Source organism: Physella acuta, unplaced genomic scaffold (assembly GCF_028476545.2).
Source record: "Physella acuta isolate Inbredline_101_S28 unplaced genomic scaffold, ASM2847654v3 ptg000518l, whole genome shotgun sequence".
Classification (NCBI taxonomy): Eukaryota; Metazoa; Mollusca; class Gastropoda; family Physidae; genus Physella; species Physella acuta.
Window position 1 is genome coordinate 48,384 of NW_026732037.1, and position 20,361 is coordinate 68,744.

The following is a 20,361-nucleotide window of genomic DNA, read 5'->3' on the forward strand; positions in this document are numbered from 1 at the left end:
AGCGAGGTCTGGTGTCACCCGGTGCAGCACTTAACGGTGTCACCCCCCAGAGGCGTAGCGACCCTTCCTGGGGACAAAATTTCAAGTTTTCGATTTGCACCCCCCCCTCTCAAACTTTTGATTTGCACCCCCCCCCCCCCTCAAGTTTTCGATTTGCACCCCCCCCCCCTCAAACTTTCGATATGCGCCCCCCCCCCCCTCAAGTTTTTCTCTATATATTTTGCTATTTTTTTGCCTTGGTGTCACCCCCTTAAATGATGTCACCCGGTGCGGTCCGCACCACCCCACTCGCTACGCCCCTGAGTGACACCAAGAACCGACTGCAGTAACATTAAGTACCCACAGCTTCAGCACTCAGTACACATGGCTTCAACACTCAGTACCCACTGTTTCAGCACTGAGTACCCATACCAGTGGCAATATGTAGCTACAGCACTGTCATTGGTAATCAATAGAAGAATCAGTCGAGCACAATAGCCGTAGCACGAATCGGAAACATAGGGTACCATCAACTATAGGAGTACGTAACTAATACTGTTGTACTAGCCAGATATGCGATACTGTTGTACTACCCAGATATCTGATGATGTTGTATTAGCCAGATATCATATGCTGTCTGTTGTACTAGCCAGATATCCGTTATTGTTGTACTAGCCAGATATCTGATGATGTTGTACTGGCTAGATATATGATACTGTAGTAAAAGCAAGATATCCGATAATGTTGTACTAGCCAGATATCTGAAACTATTGTACTCCTGCATCGGTAGCCTAAAGTTTTCTATGACACCATCATAGGACGCACGACACGCATCATTTACCACCTGACTGATCGAAACATTGGTGGTATTGTCTTCACTCGTCGTCTGGTCCTAGTCGTGGGATTGTGTATGTACATTAGAATGACCATTATCTAATTGACCTTGTTACTATGAAGCTTGTAACATACTTTACTAGCAACAGATTTGGCTAGGCTGCTGGAACCCTACAAAATTGTTTCTCAAAGCTACATATAAATAAAAGTTTTAATTCTCATGTCTATCAATTTTGTGTCGTTTCCGGTGACCGGAAGTAGTACTTTACGTTTTTTACGATTTCTAAAAAAAACGCATTTGAATCTATAAATTACTAATATTCCGCACTATTATACACACATTGTTTGCTGTTCACTTGCTGAGCAATTCTTTTTTCTACCAGATTCTAATATATTTTAAAAATCATGTATATATTCCGAGTTCCCATCCCCCGTAGTGTTATATAAGAATATTCGAAAAAGTTAAGGAGAGATCACTCCCGCTTTTTTGTTTTCTTTCTTATGTTCGTCTGTTACTTTATTTCTGGCGATTTAGTTTACTCTGTACTTGTTGGTAAGAAAGAATTTTACTGCTTACTTTTTAAAATTAAAGTACTAATCGTACTGACCAGACCTTGCACTATCATTTAAGGTAAAAATGTTTTGGAAAGGGCTATGACTTATCTGCTCGTTAAGCATCACATACCCTGCGCTCGCCCGTGGGAATTCATACAATTTTCATTTTAATTGCTATATGTAAATATGGCCGTTTTCGAAAATATAAACGGAAACGCAAGCACTAACTCAAAAATAAACGCAAACATTTTACATAAACGGAAACATAGACACAAGCGTAAACGTAAACATAATCATAAACGCAAACATAAACGCAAACGTATATGCAAACATAAACATACATGCAAACAGAAACACAAAAATAAACATTAACGCAAACTCAAACGTAAATGCTAACTCTATCGGGAACATAAAAACGAACCCCAAAGTCAATTTTAAAAATTAGAAATGTTTTTCTTCTTTAAAGAAAAACAATAATTCTAAATAGTTGAATATCAATTTAAATTAGTTCGAAATTTATTTCATTTAAATTAATGATTGTCACATCGATTTTTAGTATTGTTTTTTTTTTCGGCAATGTTAAGACGTAACAACCGTTTTCTTATGTTTTTAGGTTAAAGACAGATCTGCTGTTAACATCAGCCCACAGCTTTTAACGATTGAAGTGACCGAAATGACGAATTAGTGTACCTTATGTAACCTGAGCGTGTTGTGCCCCATGGAACAAAAATTAACCAATGAAATCTTAGACGTCTTTGTTTTGTTGTCCTTATTTGGCTGCATTCAATGATGGAAAACCGGTGACCTCGTATACATAAACGATAAAAAGCTTTAGAGGGTTTTAATTTATTCAACAGGCAATTTCTAAAGCAGTATTAAGTAACACACCCGGGACACCCGTCTACATCTCCATTGGCTGTCAACAGTTTTCTACAAGGCCAATATTGTCAAGACACGCACCATGTAGCAACTGGTTGATCAAAAATTCAGCATTCGAGTCTTCTCGAGTCATCTGAACCGTGAAGTTAAGGTTTTTCGTTCACACACTCGGATGACTTATATGACCTGGCTAAATCCTTTGCGTTCTCTGCGATGAAAACGACTCGGTTTTGGGCAGCTAGCTTTATTTGCGCCCACGTAAGTTTATCAGGCCTTTCCTCTTTTTTTAAATGTTCTCCATTATTTCCTTGACCGGTCTACTTTTATACCCATTAGAATGGCCATTATTAATTGACAATGCTACCATGATTTGGAAAAACTGGTGAAAAGTAACAAAAGAAACCTATGTAGCTAGAACCAACCTTGAAAGAAAATGAGCAGGGCGGTGGCGGTTATACTGCTACAAAACTCATTTTACAGTTAGATTTTTTTTTACATCTGGTGAAAACCCCGCTTACACATACATACATAAAAATATTACATCGAAATGTATCCATTTGAGCTAGGCAATCATAGAAACAAATAGCTTGAAACTTGACAGACATGCTTACTCATTGGTGTACAATTTTACACAGCAAATGTTCGTGGATCACAATGACTAGATCGTGTGATATCATCTTGAAACACAGATTGAAACACAGATTGAAACACATGCGAAAATTTGCTTAACATATAAAATATCATATGTGAGCGATGTTGTCACGGGATAGGAATAAGAAATAGACACCATAAGACACACTTGAAGCAGCAAAATTAAACTTAGTCCTATCTAGGATAAAATATACAAAATGCAATCGATGTGCTATATTTACTATATTTAATTTAAAATATTAAGGTAATAATTGGACCTAACGTAATAGAGTGAAGAATCTATTTAAAAGAAGTGATAAAATGTAATCCAGATTTGTTATTTTCCTTCATATGGATATGATTCAATCTGTTCTTGTCGGGGAGAAATACTTTAGCTGTTTTTATTTTAAATATAAAGAATATTTTATAAACAAAAAAATAAAACAAATCCAAGGAAAAAAGAGAAACCTAAACTTTATTACCACTGTGTAATGTGTAGCATAGGGACAATAATAAAACATATTTGTACATATACAAACCTTATCTATTGTCAGAGATTGCACAGTTTTTGTTCGTTAAATTTTGAAATAATTTTACTAATTCTTCTCTTATCAAATTTTATTAATAATTTATAAATAAAAAGCGATTTTAGTTACAGACTGAGCAACCTTTTATAAATATATATATATTATCAGCCTATCATAAAGGTTATTTGAGCCACGATGGGCCTCGAACTAAGCTCGAATTAGAGTTAAGGTTAGGCAAATCATACTGACAAGTAAGATATAGAATATCAACTATGTTAACGCCACATCTTTGGGTGATAAACTGATGCAAAATTTCTACTCCATGTCAACACTTGGCATATTTCAATGATGTAATGCTAAATCGATGGTTTGATCCCCATTACATAGAATCTATTGCCAACAACGATGGTTGTCACTTAAATATGTTGGCACAAGTTTTTTTTTAAAAATTAGCCATATTTATGATAAAACGCTATCTTTGTAGATTTGTATATAATTTATTCTAGGAGGAAGAATTATTGATAGCATGTCGACACCCACTACCCCACCCCCCTCATGGTCATGGCTGAAATAGAAAGAATATATAATTTAAACAGAAAATATATGCTGTAACACTTATTCGTCCGTCCACCGTCCGCCTCCAAAAGTTTCAAGTGACTCCATGGAGAAAATTGCTTGAAAGAATCACGGGTTCTGAGCTGGTAATTTGTTTTCTTTTCACAATTTTGTTTTTCGCCATTTAATATCACACGAAAGTTTTATAATCTTAACTTGCAATATTTTATTTGTAATTAAATTTTGTCCATTCAAATATTAAACTTTTCAACATAAACTTTTGAACATTTGCTACGTGTAATATTGATGTTCGCGTCTTATATCTTATACGTAACAATTAGTATAAAAAAAGCTGAAGAAGTAGAGCAATTGCCAACATGATAAGAGAAGCCATAATATTAGAACCACTGCAGGCTGCTGTTTTCACTTTCTGAAACTCAGTTTCCGTGCAGCCTACTTTTATCAGGCAGTCGTGAACAGTGGTAAGACTCATGACGTCACAGTACTTCTCGACTTTGATCAAAGCTAACGCGTCTTTGACGCCATAGGTGCATGACTCCATACCATCTTGACACATTTGAAAGGTTGCCACGATGGCATCAGGAAATGATTGTGATTGGGTTGTTGAGCAGGCGGTTGTTTTCAAATTAATAAATTCAGCTGATGTGCAGACGGGAGCAAGACAATCCCGTGTCGTTTTTCCGGTAACAACCAGGTTCATCAGTTTACAGTACTGCTCTTGTTGTTTTAAAACTGTGGCCACACTGGACCCGAAAATACAATCAACTATTTGGTCCTGGCAAGCTGAGCTGGTCGATTTTACCACATTATACAAATATGTCTTTAGATAACTGGACTGTTGCTGGACCTTAGCCGTCTGACGACAAGCTCCATTTTTGAGAGCCACAAACTCCTCGTCTGTACAAAGTCCGATCCTTACAACACACTGGTAGGCGCTGACGCCATTAACTGTTGCCCCAAACAGAAAGCACCAACCAGCGTCATTTGAAGGGGCTGAACTTCCAGACAGAGTTACACATGTCTCCAACGTTTTGCTGCAAGCTTCAGACACTTTCCCTCGTTCCGTATTAAAGTCTACAATATTAGAACCACTGCAGGCTGCTGCCTTTACCTTCTGAAATTCAGTCTCTGTACAGCCTGCTGCTATCAGGCAATCGTGAGCTGTAGTTGCCACAGACAGACTCATCACGTCACAGTACTTCTCGCCTTTGATCAAAGCTAACGCCTGTATGACGCCAAAAGTGCATGACTCCATACCATCTTGACACATCTGAGAGGTTGCTACGATGGCGTCAGAAAATGGTTTGGATTGGGTTGTCAAGCAAGCAATTGTTTTCAGATTTACAATTTCAGCAGAGGAGCAATAGCCAGCCAGACAGTTTTTTATTGTTTTTCCGGTGATCCCAAGGTTCATCAGTTTACAGTACTGCTCTTGTTGTTTTAAAACTGTGGCGATACTGGACCCGTAAATACAATCAACTATTTTACTCTTGCAAGTGTCACTTGTTAATTTTACCACATTGTACATAGATATCTTTAGAGCACTGGACGCTTGCTGGACCGCAGCCTTCTGACCACACGCTGCATTTTTGAGAGCCACAAACTCCTCGTCTGTACAAAGTCCGATCCTTACAACACACTGGTAGGCGCTGACACCATTGACTGTTGCCCCAAACAGAGTGCACCAACCAGCGTTACTTGTAGGGGTTGGACTTTCAGACAACTTTACACATGTGTCCAGCGTTTTGCTACAAGCTGTAGACATCATTGTTCTCTGTGTAATAAATTCTACAATATTAGATCCACTGCAGGCTGTTGCCTTCACGTTCTGAAACTCTGTCTCCGTGCAGCCTGCTGCTATCAGGCAGTCGTGAGATGTGGTTGTCCCTGACAGACTCATGACGTCACAGTACTTCTCGCTTTTGATCAAAGCTAACGCCTCTTTGACAACATAGGTGCATGACTCCATACCGTCTTGACACATCTGAGAGGTTGCCACGATCGCGTCAGAAAATGGTTGGGATTGGGTTGTCGAGCAGGCGGTTGTTTTCAGATTAATAAATTCCGATGATGTGCAGACGGGAGCAAGACAATCCCGAGTCGTTTTTCCGGTAACAACCAGGTTCATCAGTTTACAGTACTGCTCCTGTTGTTTTAAAACTGTGGCCACACTGGACCCGAAAATACAATCAACTATTTGATCCTGGCAAGCTGAGTTTGTCGATTTTAAAACATTATACAAATATGTCTTTAGATAACTGGATTGTGTCTGGACCGTAGCCGTCTGACCACAAGCTCCATTTTTGAGAGCCACAAACTCCTCGTCCGTACAAAGTCCGATCCGTACAACACACTGGTAGGCGCTGACGCTATTGAGTGGTGCCACCAAAAGATAACACCAGTCAGCGTCTGTAGAAGGTGTTGAACTTCCAGACAGAATTACACATGTGTCTAACGTTTTCCTGCAAGCTTCAGACACTTTCCCTCGCTCCTTATTAAAGTCTACAATATGAGAATTACTGCAGGCTGCTGCTTTTAGATTCTGAAATTCAGTCTCTGTACAGCCTGCTGCTATCAGGCAATCGTGAGCTGTGGTTGCAAATGACAGACTCATGACGTCACAGTACTTCTCGCCTTTTATTAAAGCTAACGCCTCTGTGACGCCATAGGTGCATGACTCCATACCATTTTGACACACCTGAGAAGTTGCCACGATGGCGTCAGAAAAAGGTTGGGATTGGGTTGTCAAGCACGAGATTATTTTCAGGCTCGTAAGTTCTGTTGTTGAGCAAGCTGGGGAAAGACATGTCGTGGTGGTCTTGCCGGTGATCCCAAGGTTCATCAGTTTACAGTACTGCTCCTGTTGTTTTAAAACAGTGGCCACACTGGACCCGAAAATACAATCAACTATTTGATCCTGGCAAGCTGAGCTGGTCGATTTTACCACATTATACAAATATGTCTTTAGATAACTGGACTGTGTCTGGACCGTAGCCGTCTGACGACAAGCTCCATTTTTGAGAGCCACAAACTCCTCGTCTGTACAAAGTCCGATCCGTACAACACACTGGTAGGCGCTGACGCCATTGACTGTACCCCCAAACAGAGTGCACCAACCAGCGTCACTTGAAGGTGTTGAACTTCCAGACAGCATTAAACATGTGTCTAAAGTTTTGCTGCAAGCTTCATTCACTTTCCCTCTCTCTGTACTAAAGTCTGCCGATGTCTGTGGCAGACAAGACATCAGCACACAGACAGCACACACCAGTTGGTACACACAGGATGTCATCTAGGACAAATAATTAAATATGTATTCAATATTTTTTTTAATAACACTTTAATATCCATGTCACAATCCCCTTTTGCATGTTCGGCTGAAACATATTTTGTTCATAAAAGTCTTAGTGTCATTAATGCAATTAATGTTAATCTTACCGATTGAGCTAAAAACTATCAGTTTTCTTGTAATTTGCAACCAAGTTAAATTAATTAATAAATAAATAGCCTTGAAAATTCTTTAAAAAATATTTTTTAATATGATTTTTTACGGTACCTCTAGAAATGTAATAACTCACGTAAGTGGAAAAAAAAGTGGCTGACCACACTATCCCTTCACCTGCCCTATGTGTTTTGGGAACGATCGGGAAAAGATTATCATTTACTTAAATAGACATAACGAGACAGTTATTATTATGAATTTAAATTGGTTTTATGTTTATTTTCATCAAGATAATTTTGTCATATTGCTATGTATAAATATACGGCTATCTATAAAATGTGTCCTTACCTTGTTTCTAGGACTTTCAGCCGATCTGATGTTAGCAGCAGCCCGAGGTTTGACGTACGAAATCAACAAAAAACTTCGGATACGTCTTTATAAACCTGAAACGTTGTTTATGTCACACGCAACGAAACGTAGCCAATAAAATCGTAGAGATGAAGGTAATTATGTTGCGACAACTTTCTTAGGATGCGTGCTATTGATAGGAAACGGATGCCATCAAAATATATTTCACATTGATAAGCTGCAGATTCAAAACACCAGCGGTGGTGCTAGCAACGGTTTAAATAAATTCAGCTCCAACTGCATTACGTAAACACCAGTCCTCAAGTGCATTGGTTGCCGAATGGTTCGTAAAACACTACCACTGGACACGGCACGCAAAACAATGGTGGATTGAAACTTCAACTGGATAGTCAACTCCAGTGGCGTAACGAGGTCGGGTGTCACCCGGTGCGGCACTGAATGGTGTCACTCCCCAGAGGCGTAGCGACCCTTCCCGGGGACAAACTTTCAATTTCCGATTTGCACCCCCCCCTCAAACTTTCGATTTGCATCCCCACTTCAAACTTTCCATTTGCACCCTTCCCCCTTAAACTTTCGAATTGCATTTCTTAAAAGACTATTTAATACTCGAATTAATCACTTAATTAAGTGGAATAATCATTTTTCTCTATATATTTTGCTATTTTTTGCCTTGGTGTCACCCCACTTGGTGTTACCCGGTGCGGTCCGCACCCCCCCCCACCCCTCGCTACGCCTCTGGTCAGCTCGCGTCATTTGAACGGACACGAGTGAGTTTTGTGTGTATGTACATACGAATGTGAATTGGAATTACTGACAACACATTTGGCTAAGATCCTCGAACCCGAAATAACAGTTTCTCAAAGTTAGGATCAGCAAAGTCTTGACAGAAATTTGAGGAGTGGCACAATGTCCTGACTGAAATATGGGGACCAGTACAAGGTCTAGACACGCTTCGTTGGGCACGACACGTATCACTTACCACTTGGCGGATGAACGGTTGGGTGGTATTCTCTTCTCGCGTCTTCTGATCCGTGACTTGTGAGTTTGTACCACATTACGAGAAGATTATTTATTGACCTTGTTACTATGAAGATGTAACAAACTTTACTAGCACCAAATTTGGCTAGGCTGCCACATTTCACACCGGATGGTTTGAAGGAGCTAGAACTAGCAGTGTCTTGACAGAAATATGGGGAGTGGTACAATGTCTTGACTGAAATATGGGGAGTGGTACAATGTCTTGACAGAAATATGGGGAGTGGTACAATGTCTTGACTGAAATATGGGGAGTGGTACAATGTCTTGACAGAAATATGGGGAGTGGTACAATGTCTTGACAGAAATATGGGGAGTGGTACAATGTCTTGGCAGAAATATGGGGAGTGGTACAATGTCTTGACAGAAATATGGGGAGTGGTACAATGTCTTGGCAGAAATATGGGGAGTGGTACAATGTCTTGACAGAAATTTGGGGAGTGGTACAATGTCTTGACTGAAATATGAAGTGGTACATTGCTAAAGAATTTTTTTTTTAAATTTGATTTATATTAGTATTGATGTCTCATGATTACACTTTTCAAAAATAAATGCAGTAATATATTCATTGAACTTTAGCCTATTTAAGCTGGGCAGCCAAAGCAAGAAGTAATTAAAAACCCGACAGACTTGTTGCGCAGGTTCGTATTTCAAAAGTTCCCAATTCCACGCTGTGTGATCGAATCAAAAGCAAAGCTTGTAAAACATGTTTACTGAATGCGGATGTTTACCTTACGTTCATGATGTCATGGTTGGACGGCTGTATCTTGTGATACGCACACAACGTCCATAAACTGGATACATTACAACAAAACAAAACGATTTATCGCTCTAAACAATAAACAAACAAAATATACACACAATATAACCAAAAGCAATGAACGCAACACAGTCTGTTTTTGTAATTCTTGTAAAAAACTATTTGACATAATGATTATTAGAATATTAATTAAGACAAGTAGGCCTATATTTGTAGATATGTATATTTCTACAAATTTAATTGTAAATGCCAAAACAGAACAATAATTACCTAAATATGTAATACAGTAGCTTAACACTATTCGTTTCTACAAACATATGTTGTCTACAATCAGAATTAAATTTATTGTCATCATCAATGCTAAAATATCACAGCATAATGAAATTTTTAAAAATCAGAATGGGTATCAAACCACGCTTTTCAATCTACTAGAAAAACTAAATCTAATAGGTGGAACATATAACTAAAATATTGGTATTGCAGTTCAGATAATTCATTTTTTTAATTAGCTACTGTTTTAACATGTGATACGTAATGGGTTAGATCACTGTATTGATCACACACCTCTTTACTGGTAATTGCAAATAACAATGTTTACAGAGTTTTACCTGTTTCAAAAACTATTGTTTTGGCGGCCTAGTACTTTGGTACCTCATTACGCGTTTTCCCAAATGTACTTAACAGATCAGTTCGGGGTGGGTTGGTGGAGGGGGGGGGGGTGGTTCAACTTCATTCATCAGTGTCCGGTCAATTCAGGTCAATTATTCTACCCAGCGTATACGTAGGTGTGACATTAATGTCGCTCTACACAATTACGGCCTGTCCCGTTTTAGGTGGTGAGGTGGGAGGGGAGGATAACCAACTCAGAGTGAACATAGCGTCAATTTTTAATGACTGTTCTAAACATACATATACAATCTATAAATATAAAGCAAAGTGGTCAGGCGCGTCAAATTTGGCACGATGGTGCCTTGGGGCGATAGAACACGAGGGCCGGTGACAGTGACGGTTTGCCGAAAAGTCTACGGAGAGGGGGTTAAAACTGACCTCGACTGACCGGCGCCTTATATGAGCTATATTACGAAAAAAAAATTTCCTCCGACGACCCCCCTTGAAATTTTGTGAGGTGTTAGGAAAACGCCTTGGGGTGTCACAAAAAAACTCGCCATGTCCGGGAAAATTCGGGAAATGGGTCAAAACTGACCTGTCGTATTTCCCTATATAATCTTTGTATTTTATGGGAAAAATAGAGGATGATTTCAAAACGGATTTTAGGGCACTTACCGTCTTTACATCTGGCTAATATTTTGCATGCTCTTAGGTAAATGGCTTGACCTTTAGGGAAAACTGTCGGTTTTACTCAAAGCCCTCGACGAGGGCTAAAAAGTGACCGCGAGTGAAATTCTCTTTATATAAGCTCTATTAAGAAAAAAAATTTCTCGACTGACCGGCGCCTTATATGGGCTATATTACGAAAAAAAATTTCCTCCGACGACCCCCCTTGAAATTTTGTGAGGTGTTAGGAAAACGCCTTGGGGTGTCACAAAAAAACTCGCCATGTCCGGGAAAATTCGGGAAATGGGTTAAAACTGACCAGTCGTATTTTCCTATATAATCTTTGTATTTTATGGGAAAACAGAGGGTGATTTCAAAACGAATTTTAGGGCACTTACCCTCTTTACATCTGGCTAATTTTTTGTATACACCTCTAAAGATGACTACGCCGTATGGAAAAACTGTTGGTCAGACTTAAGGCCCTCTAAGAGGGCTAAAAATGACCGCGAGTGAAATTCTCATTATACGAGATTTGGTAATTTGGTCTATGAACAGGGGAGGTAACTTTTTAATGTAATAATTTTTAAATATTTTGTATACTCTTTTTAAGAAAAAAACAAAAATCATAAAGTATAGCATTGTTTTAAATAAATATTTTGTTACAAATTAAGTTTTGCGTTGTACTGAAATTGTAAAAATTAATTTCGAAAGTAATTTATTATAATATTTGATTGATACTATTAAGAAACCCCTTGCAGTTCTAATAACCGTGCGAGTAAAAAGTTTGCGAATATTCCATCAATATTTGAGTGACATGAAATTACTCCACTGTATAAATTTAGGCTCCAAGCATTTAACATTAAAAAAAAATAAGCATTTAACATAAATCGAAACCGAAAGAACCAGAAAAAGTGTCCAGTCTAATTTTGATGTCTTGTCTACTCAATATAGATCTACCTAGATCCAGATCTAGATTTCGAATTCTACTGATATACTCACTAATACTGTCTCATCAATACTGTCCCTCATCTAGCTTGAGCTAGACTAAGAGAGTCTCTTAGTTTAACTTTAACTAAAGTCTTAGTAAGAGACTCTGATTCTGAGTCAAGATTGGAGTGTGTACAATTCATAATTCAGGAATCGTGTACATTGAACATTGTTATTTGATTTACTCGGCAATGAAAACTGGCCTGCAGATTTGTGCACAGTTGGAAAATCTAAAACATATCAAAGCGATTGGTGAAGATTTTCGCTGGTACCTAAAGCTAAGATGTTCTAACTGTGGAGAAGAAACACAAGAATTTGTTTACTGTTGTCTTTCAGAGAGTTATCCATCAGCTCATGGTAAAAGTAATGCAAGTCTCAACATAAAATGTAAACTATGTAAAAGGGAAAATTCAATAGACATAATTAAAGAATCAATAAACTCTTACACTCAAGATGATGCTGGCCAATTTAAAACAATTGTAGTTTTTGACTGCAGGGGGGCAACTCCTGTAGATTTTTCACCTAGGGTGGGCTGGGAAGCTGAAGGACTGGAGTCTAATGCTGTTTTCTCAGATGTTGATTTAAAAGAGTGTGAATGGTATGATTACGATGACAAAGCTGGTGAATCTGTGAGCATCACAGAGCTTAAGTACCAATTTATTACAGTTAAAACTTGATTTTAATTAAAAGAATATTTCAATAAAAAAAAATAAGCATTTAACATACGCTAAGAGAAAGAAAATGGCTGACGTTTTACTTGTGACTAAGAAAGATGAAGAAGACTTTGAAATTGACGAGGAAAGCGATCAAGGTCTTCAAAAGTTGAAAGAAAAAGCAAAGAAACGCAAAGGCAGAGGCTTCGGTGGAGAGGGACCAACACGAAGTGGTGTTGATCATTATGAGGGTATGGAAGTGGATTACGATGAGTCTGAAGGGCCTGGACCACAAAGATCTGTAGAAGGGTGGATCCTTTTTGTCACTGGTGTACATGAAGAATCACAGGAAGATGATATTTATGAAAAATTTGGAGAATATGGGGAAATTAAAAACTTACACTTAAATTTTGACAGACGCACAGGCTTTCTCAAGGGTTATGCTTTAGTTGAGTATGAAACATTTAAAGAAGCTCAGGGTGCAATGGATGCTCTAAATGGCAAAGAAATTTTGGGTCAGAAAATAAATGTGGATTGGGCTTTTGTTCGAGGTCCAAGAAAAGACAGGTCAAGGAAAGATGACAGGCGGCGGAGGTAGATGGTGTCCATCCATTGTACAGATTTCTCATTTCACTAATGAATATTTTTCTTTGTAATAAATGCCTATTATTGTTTTAAAAAAAAAAGCATTTAACATAGCAGCCAATCACCTATTAATTAATCATTCAATTCCTCAATTTTGTTGAAAACCTAAGCGAAGCTAGGCAGTATGCCTAGTTATACATATGTACTGATTCAGAAATAGATTTAAATAAGTAACAGTGGTATCATGACAGTAACAATTTTTTTACAGAGGGGTCCATGGGGGGGGGGGGTTGTAATTACCCCCCCCCAACCCTCCCCTCCCTCCCTACGCCACTGGTCTCAACTGTTAAATTTGAGTTCTAGTTTTTAAATTTTATTATACTATACTTATAAATAAAATGAGTTTAATATCAGAAGAACGCTATATCAGACCTAACCCACCAACCGACTGACCGAATTAGATATACTTAATGTGGGCACACTGCCATGAAAAATTCTCTGGAATGCATAATGCATTTGAAAATGAGAAGACGCGATGCGTGAAGTAATAAATGATAGAAATATCCGGTGTAAACCCAGTCAAGCGTCTCTCCTGTAGGATATTCTGCTCCTTGTTAACATACAGATGGGATTTTTTAACTTTCTCGTATGGGATGGAATGTCATTTTTTAAACATTGCTTTTACACCGCTTTTAATGGACCTACACATGAGTGGAAATACCAAGTTTATGTATCAAAGTTCAATATTACCGTGTTTTTGTTTCCAGACACTTATTACAATGCTATTTCTTAAATCTCTTTTTAAAAAATGCAGTTATTTTCTGGCGTCACCCTTCACAAAACCCCAATCCCCCAACCAACACGACACAGGCTTTTGTATTTATTGGATTAAGGAAGTTGGAACCTTACAGTTTAAATTATGCAGCGTGGAGACACTCCTTGATACTTCAGGCACACGGGAAGTTCAACTAACTAGTAGGTTTCTCGTTTCGAGGATTAGAGTTGTAAAATATGTTTCGAAAAATATCTTATCAACACGTGAGATATTATCACAATTGTAATCCGCAAGAGGTTTGACTGGTATTTATAAAGATCTGGTCCTCTGGTACAAATCGATGGGTCAATCCGACTTTATATTTGTTGTTGGCTGAAGTTAGTGAAAAAAATTGATGTCAGTTAACACACTCGACTGACCTAAGAAACACCGGGCACCCCTAGTACAGGTTAATAATGTGATCGCGGGACCTCATGGTCGTTTGGACGATCACGAGACAGACAGGCGAAACGTGCGATCAATATATATATATATATATATATATATATATATATATATATATATATATATATATATATATATATATATATATATATATATATATATATGAAGACAGTACAGCGAATATGGGAGATAACGCTAAAACAACCAACCAGGAGTTGAGTATTCGATAAAAATTAACAATTATAGATTCCTTTCGGAAACCGTTTGGACACAGATGATGCCAATTTGCAAATGTAACGATTTAATCTCTTGCGTCCATCAGCTGTGTAGAGACAAGGACCTGATACATGGGTAACATGTCGACCAACTTGCAGCCAAGGCCTAGTGTGTCTCAACGGTGTATAACCTCGTCTGGCGAGTGGTTTTATCAGGGAGCCGAACCTACCATTCCACGCGGCACCTTTGACTACCCTTGGCGTTGAAATATCACTTTATGTTTATATTGCTATTTCAGTTACAACGCCTGCTTCCACCCCTTACCATGTTTACACTATACCCATTCAAGGAAGCTACTATTTGTCTGTATCGTCGTCCCTATACTTGTGTCGCTTGTCTGGTCGAATAATAGTCCTTGTTGTGTTTATGAGGCTAGCGGTCAGACCCTTTAGGGTTCAGAGGTCACGCCAGCCCGCGTCTTCCGTGTCACATGCTATGATAGTGGTCTGCCAAGAAAGCTCTATTTTTGTAGAGCTGATTGGTAGAATCGGTTACACGTCTGACTTGAGGCATGGAAGGCGAGGCGATTCGGTGCCGCGTGGAATGGTAGGTTCGGAACCCGTCGGGTCTGTCTGTTCTGTCTTTACTTGGACTATATTCTGTACCTTTGTCTACCCTTGGCGTTGAAATATCACTTTATGTTTATATTGCTATTTCAGTTACAACGCCTGCTTCCACCCCTTACCATTTTTATCAGGGAGAGACCTCATTTGAAATCGCAGGATGTGTCTGCTTACATTGAATATATAGACAAGGGTGTATGGTTCGGGTTATTGTGTGAAATGACGTAGATTGATGATCGACTACAAAACAATTTTTTTTTTAACAATCTGCATTTCGATTTTTTGCAAAATTGCAATACTTTCTTATAAAACGTCAAAATTTATCACAATTTAGATTCCACTGCATCCTTTAAATTCCACATACGATAAAGTATGGATGTGTAAAACGGCTAAACAGTGTTGTCAAAATCTTATTTAATTTTGTGCAAGATTAAAACATTTTAAGTTAAAAGAGAGGTAACTATTTGAATTCAATGACATAATGTAAACGGGATAAAAAAAAATTCCTAGTTCTTGCCCTTGATCGCTGACAACATACGTGCTGGTACACTTCTATTTCTGACGATTAACTTTTACTCTAGTTATTCTAATTGGGAAAAGTAAATGTATTGTCCGTTTGGATTAGAGTAAAAAACAAAAAAAAACGTATAAGCTCCCAAATAAGAACAAATAGAAAAGTAAAATGTATCATTACAGTGTAATGTGAAATGTAGACACTGTTAATTGTCAATGACAAAAGATCGCTCAAGTTGAGATACAACATCTGTTTTGTGCTGACAAGATTTCAGGAGAGGGAAAAAATCGATCGATTACACGCAACACTACTTCACTATAACCTCTATATCTTTTATAAGCAACTGTTTCTATTTGTGATTGACATATCAAAACTATGACTTTCAACTTCAAACAAAGCGCTTCACATCGCTGGAAAAAACTAAATTGAGATACAAGTACTTGGTTGGCGTGGTCGGTTGGGTAAAGCTCATGGCTGCTAAACACAAAAGTCCCGAATTCGAACCTCCGGGCAGATGAGGCTCGACAGCTGGGGACCTCAACCCACCCAGGGAAGAAAACTCTAACAATCAAACAACTGCTGTCTTGAAGTTTTTTGTTGGATGGACAAAGGCTATGGAAGCAAATTCAAAAAGAAAAGTAGGCTGAAATCGGAGCCAACGGCTTATATATGGCGCATAACAGGTTGACACGTAATAGTTAACACGGTTACTTCCCTTTTAAAAACCATCGTGAAGGAGGGGGGGGGGGGGGAGAGATGCTATTTATTACTTTGTTTTTTGTTTTTTTTTTTTAATTAAGAAAAAATTACATAATGATTATGGAATTATAAAATGAAATGTGGTAGGTAAAACACAGATATTTTAAATACTTCTTTTTATTTATTTTATAATATTTAATAATAATAATAGTATCTATGATATCTATATAAATTATATAAAAATATATAAAATATATAAAACGAGCCGACCCGCAGCGTATCATACGCCGCTATTTAGTTGTTTTATTTTCTACTTTTCAGTAATTCATAATTTGTGAATTCGACAGTACCAATGCTGCCACTGAAAATATTTGCTTTAAAACACTACCCCCCCCCTTTCCCCTAACCCCGACCCTACCCCCCCCCCCTCCCCCCTCCCCCGTGAAAGCAGCCTCTAAGTTTATTCTTAGTTACCTCCTGTAAGTTTAAAATCGAACAAAATTATCTGCCTCTAATAAAAACCCGGCTCTACGGCTCTACGATTTGTAAACATTTAGCTTTGTAAACATTTAGCGTGACCACAACTCACCAGACAATGTGGGGGTGGGGTGGGGGTGGTAGTGATAGTGATAGAGAGAAAGAGAGGGGACTGCAAGAAGGCGCTTGCAGCTTGTTTTCTAACGGCTCCCAGAAGAGAATTATATATATAGATATCTTTATAAAATATATAAAGTAATATTTTAAATATTTACTTATGAGAAACAGGAACGTAAAATGTCACATTTGTGATAGTTAATATGCTATTTATTTAGATATTGATGACGGTTTTAACTTAAGTTAAATTTCAGTTTCAAAGATCGGTCTCATGTCTAATATTTCAATAGATTGTTCTACTAATTATATCATTTAAAAAATAACAAAGTCATATTATTATGTATTTCTTATATCTTGAATTAGAATTTTAATCTTTCTGATTTGGCTTACAATATAAGTCATATACTAAAATTTCTGCAACTTTTAATGCGAGGGTATGATCAGAATATAATTAAAAGTTATTCACTCAAACTTGGCAAGCTTGTCATAAAAAACTTCAATAATCTAAATAGGCAACATTGCAAAAAGGGGTTTAGCTGATCCAACCGTTTGAAGAAGTAGGTGGCAAGAGGCGTGGCTTTTTTATACAGTTTATATTTTTTAAAATTATTTTGAATGGAACTTGTTATTAATATTAGTATTAAGCTAGCTATCTGTTTGTTTACTCGTGTCTTTGTTTGTTGAAAACCGTGTAAATTATTATTTAAAACACTTTTAATGCAGTGATTTCTTTCCATATACGTTCGTCCGAAAAAAAAAAAACACAACACTTTTTAAAAGATATTTAATAAACCATTAAGATGTAATCAAAAGATATAGTAATTGAATAGCAAAATGGGTGCTAACTTGAGTGTGTTGTAGTGGAAAGCGAGGAATGATGGTAACAGATAATTAGTTGCATGCACGAGAGAAACCGCGAACTAAGAAGGGGCTGATAAGTGTCTCTTAAGATAGCAAGCAACAGATCGGGTTTTAAATTAAATATATTTCTAATCGACTGTAATGTCGAAAAGAATGAAAATAAATAAATAAGGTAGGCTTTCTAATAGATTTTAAAAACTAAAATATTAAATTTCTATATTAGTTTTTTTAAATACATATTTATTTACTAAAAAGTAAAAATAAAACAATTATAAAACTAACTGTAAATAATACAATTATAAATACACTTTAAAAAAGAAAATAAAGAAACGTGTCTTTTAAAACAAAAGTTAATGTAGGAGATTCCATTTGTATGTATTTCCAATGATGTCGTATCAAATAATAATACCTTTAAAGTTTTACTAATTTTTGCATAAGCTATATATTAAATTACAAATCATCTATTAAAAAAAGAAAACAATAATTTAACAAGTAGTATTTCTAATTTAAATTAGTTTTAATTAAATTTATTCTAAAATGAACTTTGTCTTATCTCTCTGTACAAATATACTTCTACTTACAGAATGTGTCCTTACCTTGTCAGTTTCTAGGACTTTGAACCTGATGTTAACAGCAGCCCAAGCTTTGACGTACGAAATCAACAAAATGACTCCTAAAGACACGTTTTATAAACCTGAGGTTTGGGATCTGCTTTTTAGATCGGAGTGTAACCAACGAAATCTTGTACATTAATAATTGCTGGCTACCTACGACTGGTGGAAAACAGGTGACTCCACAATATATTGACCATTGAAAAGTGTCTGTTTAAATGCACAAGAGATGGTGCTGTAAAGTGTTTTGATCAACTCAGCATTATCAGCACATCAAGGATAAATTATATAGTGCGTTGTCAATGTCGCCTGACTGACGTTACGCTAGTATAAAAATAAAGGTTAGGACCAGTACCATCACAAAATAAACACAATCATAGGTCAGAATTGTGCTTGAGAACCTCACCGTACCTAGCTTAGTGTGATGCACTGTAGGCTGCAACTTTTTATCATTAAACTGGTTATTACTTCTTCTTCAATCAGTACAATTAGTTCTGCCTTTGTTGTTGACTATGGACGAGAAAAAAGCGCGCATCTGCTAAATCCAAGACTTCGAGCAGCATACACACACACGCTAGCCTCCCAACCACCTTTGACAAATATTGTAGAGTGGGTTGTAACGTAAATAACTTCCTAACTTTTTAAAAAAAATAATACACAATAGTAACTTTAGTACAATTAGTTTCTAAGTACTGAAGGTTGTTTACTCAAAATCCAGTGTAATTTTGCGATTTTAGTTTGCCTAAAAGCGCTCCCTCCCCCCCCCCCCCCCTGCACACCTTGATAAAAGTCACTAATGTATTTACCATTAAACAATCGTATAACGAGTTTTAATACAATTGGTTGTTTTTATAAGTGGTAACGTTTATCGACTCACCAATCTATGTACATTCTTTCGATATTAGTCTTAAAAAGTCCCCCCCCCCCCATCTAGGAAAAGCTGGATAACGGTTTCTTAAGAGTATATCCTTCCAGTTAATCATTAAGGTAGAAAAAAGTTAGACTCGTATGTAAAGGCGATGTAGCCATTACATTTCTTAACTTAGACTTTTTATAATTCAAAAATGCAGCAAAAAATTAGCTTTAAAAGAAATGTCTGCCCTTTTGGCACTTTCCTAAGGTCGGAGCCGGGGCGGCCGTCGCCCCCCCCCCCCTTCCACGCCCTTCTGAGCCTCAATCCACCCTCACTCAGCACCTCTATACAGCTGCCATTGTGATATCTAAAATGGTGTTGTCTCCCTATAATACTGGAGCAGTACCTAAATACCGTGGAGTACAAAATAAAAACTGACATCATTAGACGTCAGCAAAATAACTGTTGGTATATAATAGCCTGGATGGACTTGATGACAACAGCAAACAGTGGATTCTCTAGGTTAATGTGCTAAAATAACAATCGGCAGCTCTGGGTGACAAGGTTAACGGAGACCGCACCTATTGCAGTATGTACGTTGAGTCAAGTAGTACACTTGACCCCTTGTGCTGAACTCCAAATGATCGGACCCCAGGTGCTAAAAAATGTCGGTGCCGAACCGCTCCCAACAGGATGGGGCAGGGATGCACACATCCGAATCTTTAAAAATTCTCAACAGCTTCACAGAGTTTCATGACGATCGGATGGTTTAGTAATGCATTTAAAACTTGCACATATATACTTTCATTTATATATATATATATATATATATATATATATATATATATATATATATATATATATATATATATATATATATATATATATATCGCTATAGATTTTGGAACTATAAACTGCTTTTAAGGGGGTAGGCTCCAAAAAAAAAATCAACTTCTGATTGAAACGTTTTATTGATTTATTTGTGGATATCCAATTTAGGGTACTTAAAGGAAAATATTTGTAAGCATCAGGGACCCTTTTGAAAATATGGTTGCCATGGCAACGGCGGCCATCTTGAAAATAACAGC

General features: G+C 37.4%; 3 protein-coding genes across 5 annotated transcripts in view; 2 read left to right on the forward strand and 1 right to left on the reverse strand.

The window, feature by feature from the left end:
• Nucleotides 1-3,554: 3,554 nt before the first annotated feature.
• LOC131944995 (uncharacterized) overlaps nt 3,555-20,361 on the reverse strand; it is a 110,340-nt gene continuing 93,533 nt past the window's right edge. Inside the window, exons 1-2 of one of the 3 annotated variants that reach the window (XM_059305925.1) lie at nt 8,768-8,866; nt 3,555-7,269 (exon numbers count right to left, since the gene is read on the reverse strand). In XM_059305925.1, the coding sequence (XP_059161908.1) occupies nt 4,297-7,269 (2,973 nt within the window). In that variant the 5' untranslated portion in view covers nt 8,768-8,866 and the 3' untranslated portion in view covers nt 3,555-4,296. Of the gene's footprint in view, nt 7,270-7,767; nt 7,970-8,767; nt 8,867-20,361 lie in introns of those variants that run through there. The other 2 variants (XM_059305921.1, XM_059305922.1) reach the window with 2 other exon arrangements.
• Nucleotides 11,826-12,543, forward strand: LOC131944998 (CXXC motif containing zinc binding protein). The gene has a single exon (XM_059305928.1). It carries the CDS (start codon nt 12,037-12,039, stop codon nt 12,520-12,522), a length of 486 nt encoding a protein of 161 aa, XP_059161911.1. The 5' UTR covers nt 11,826-12,036; the 3' UTR covers nt 12,523-12,543.
• LOC131944997 (RNA-binding protein 8A-like) lies at nt 12,575-13,166 on the forward strand. Its single transcript, XM_059305927.1, has one exon. The coding sequence runs from the start codon at nt 12,587-12,589 to the stop codon at nt 13,094-13,096; it is 510 nt and encodes a 169-aa protein (XP_059161910.1). The 5' UTR covers nt 12,575-12,586; the 3' UTR covers nt 13,097-13,166.

Bases quoted from the DNA above. Each gene is read 5' to 3' on its own strand.
- LOC131944998 (XM_059305928.1), top strand. From the start codon at position 12,037: ATGAAAACTGGCCTGCAGATTTGTGCACAGTTGGAAAATCTAAAACAT.
- LOC131944997 (XM_059305927.1), top strand. From the start codon at position 12,587: ATGGCTGACGTTTTACTTGTGACTAAGAAAGATGAAGAAGACTTTGAA.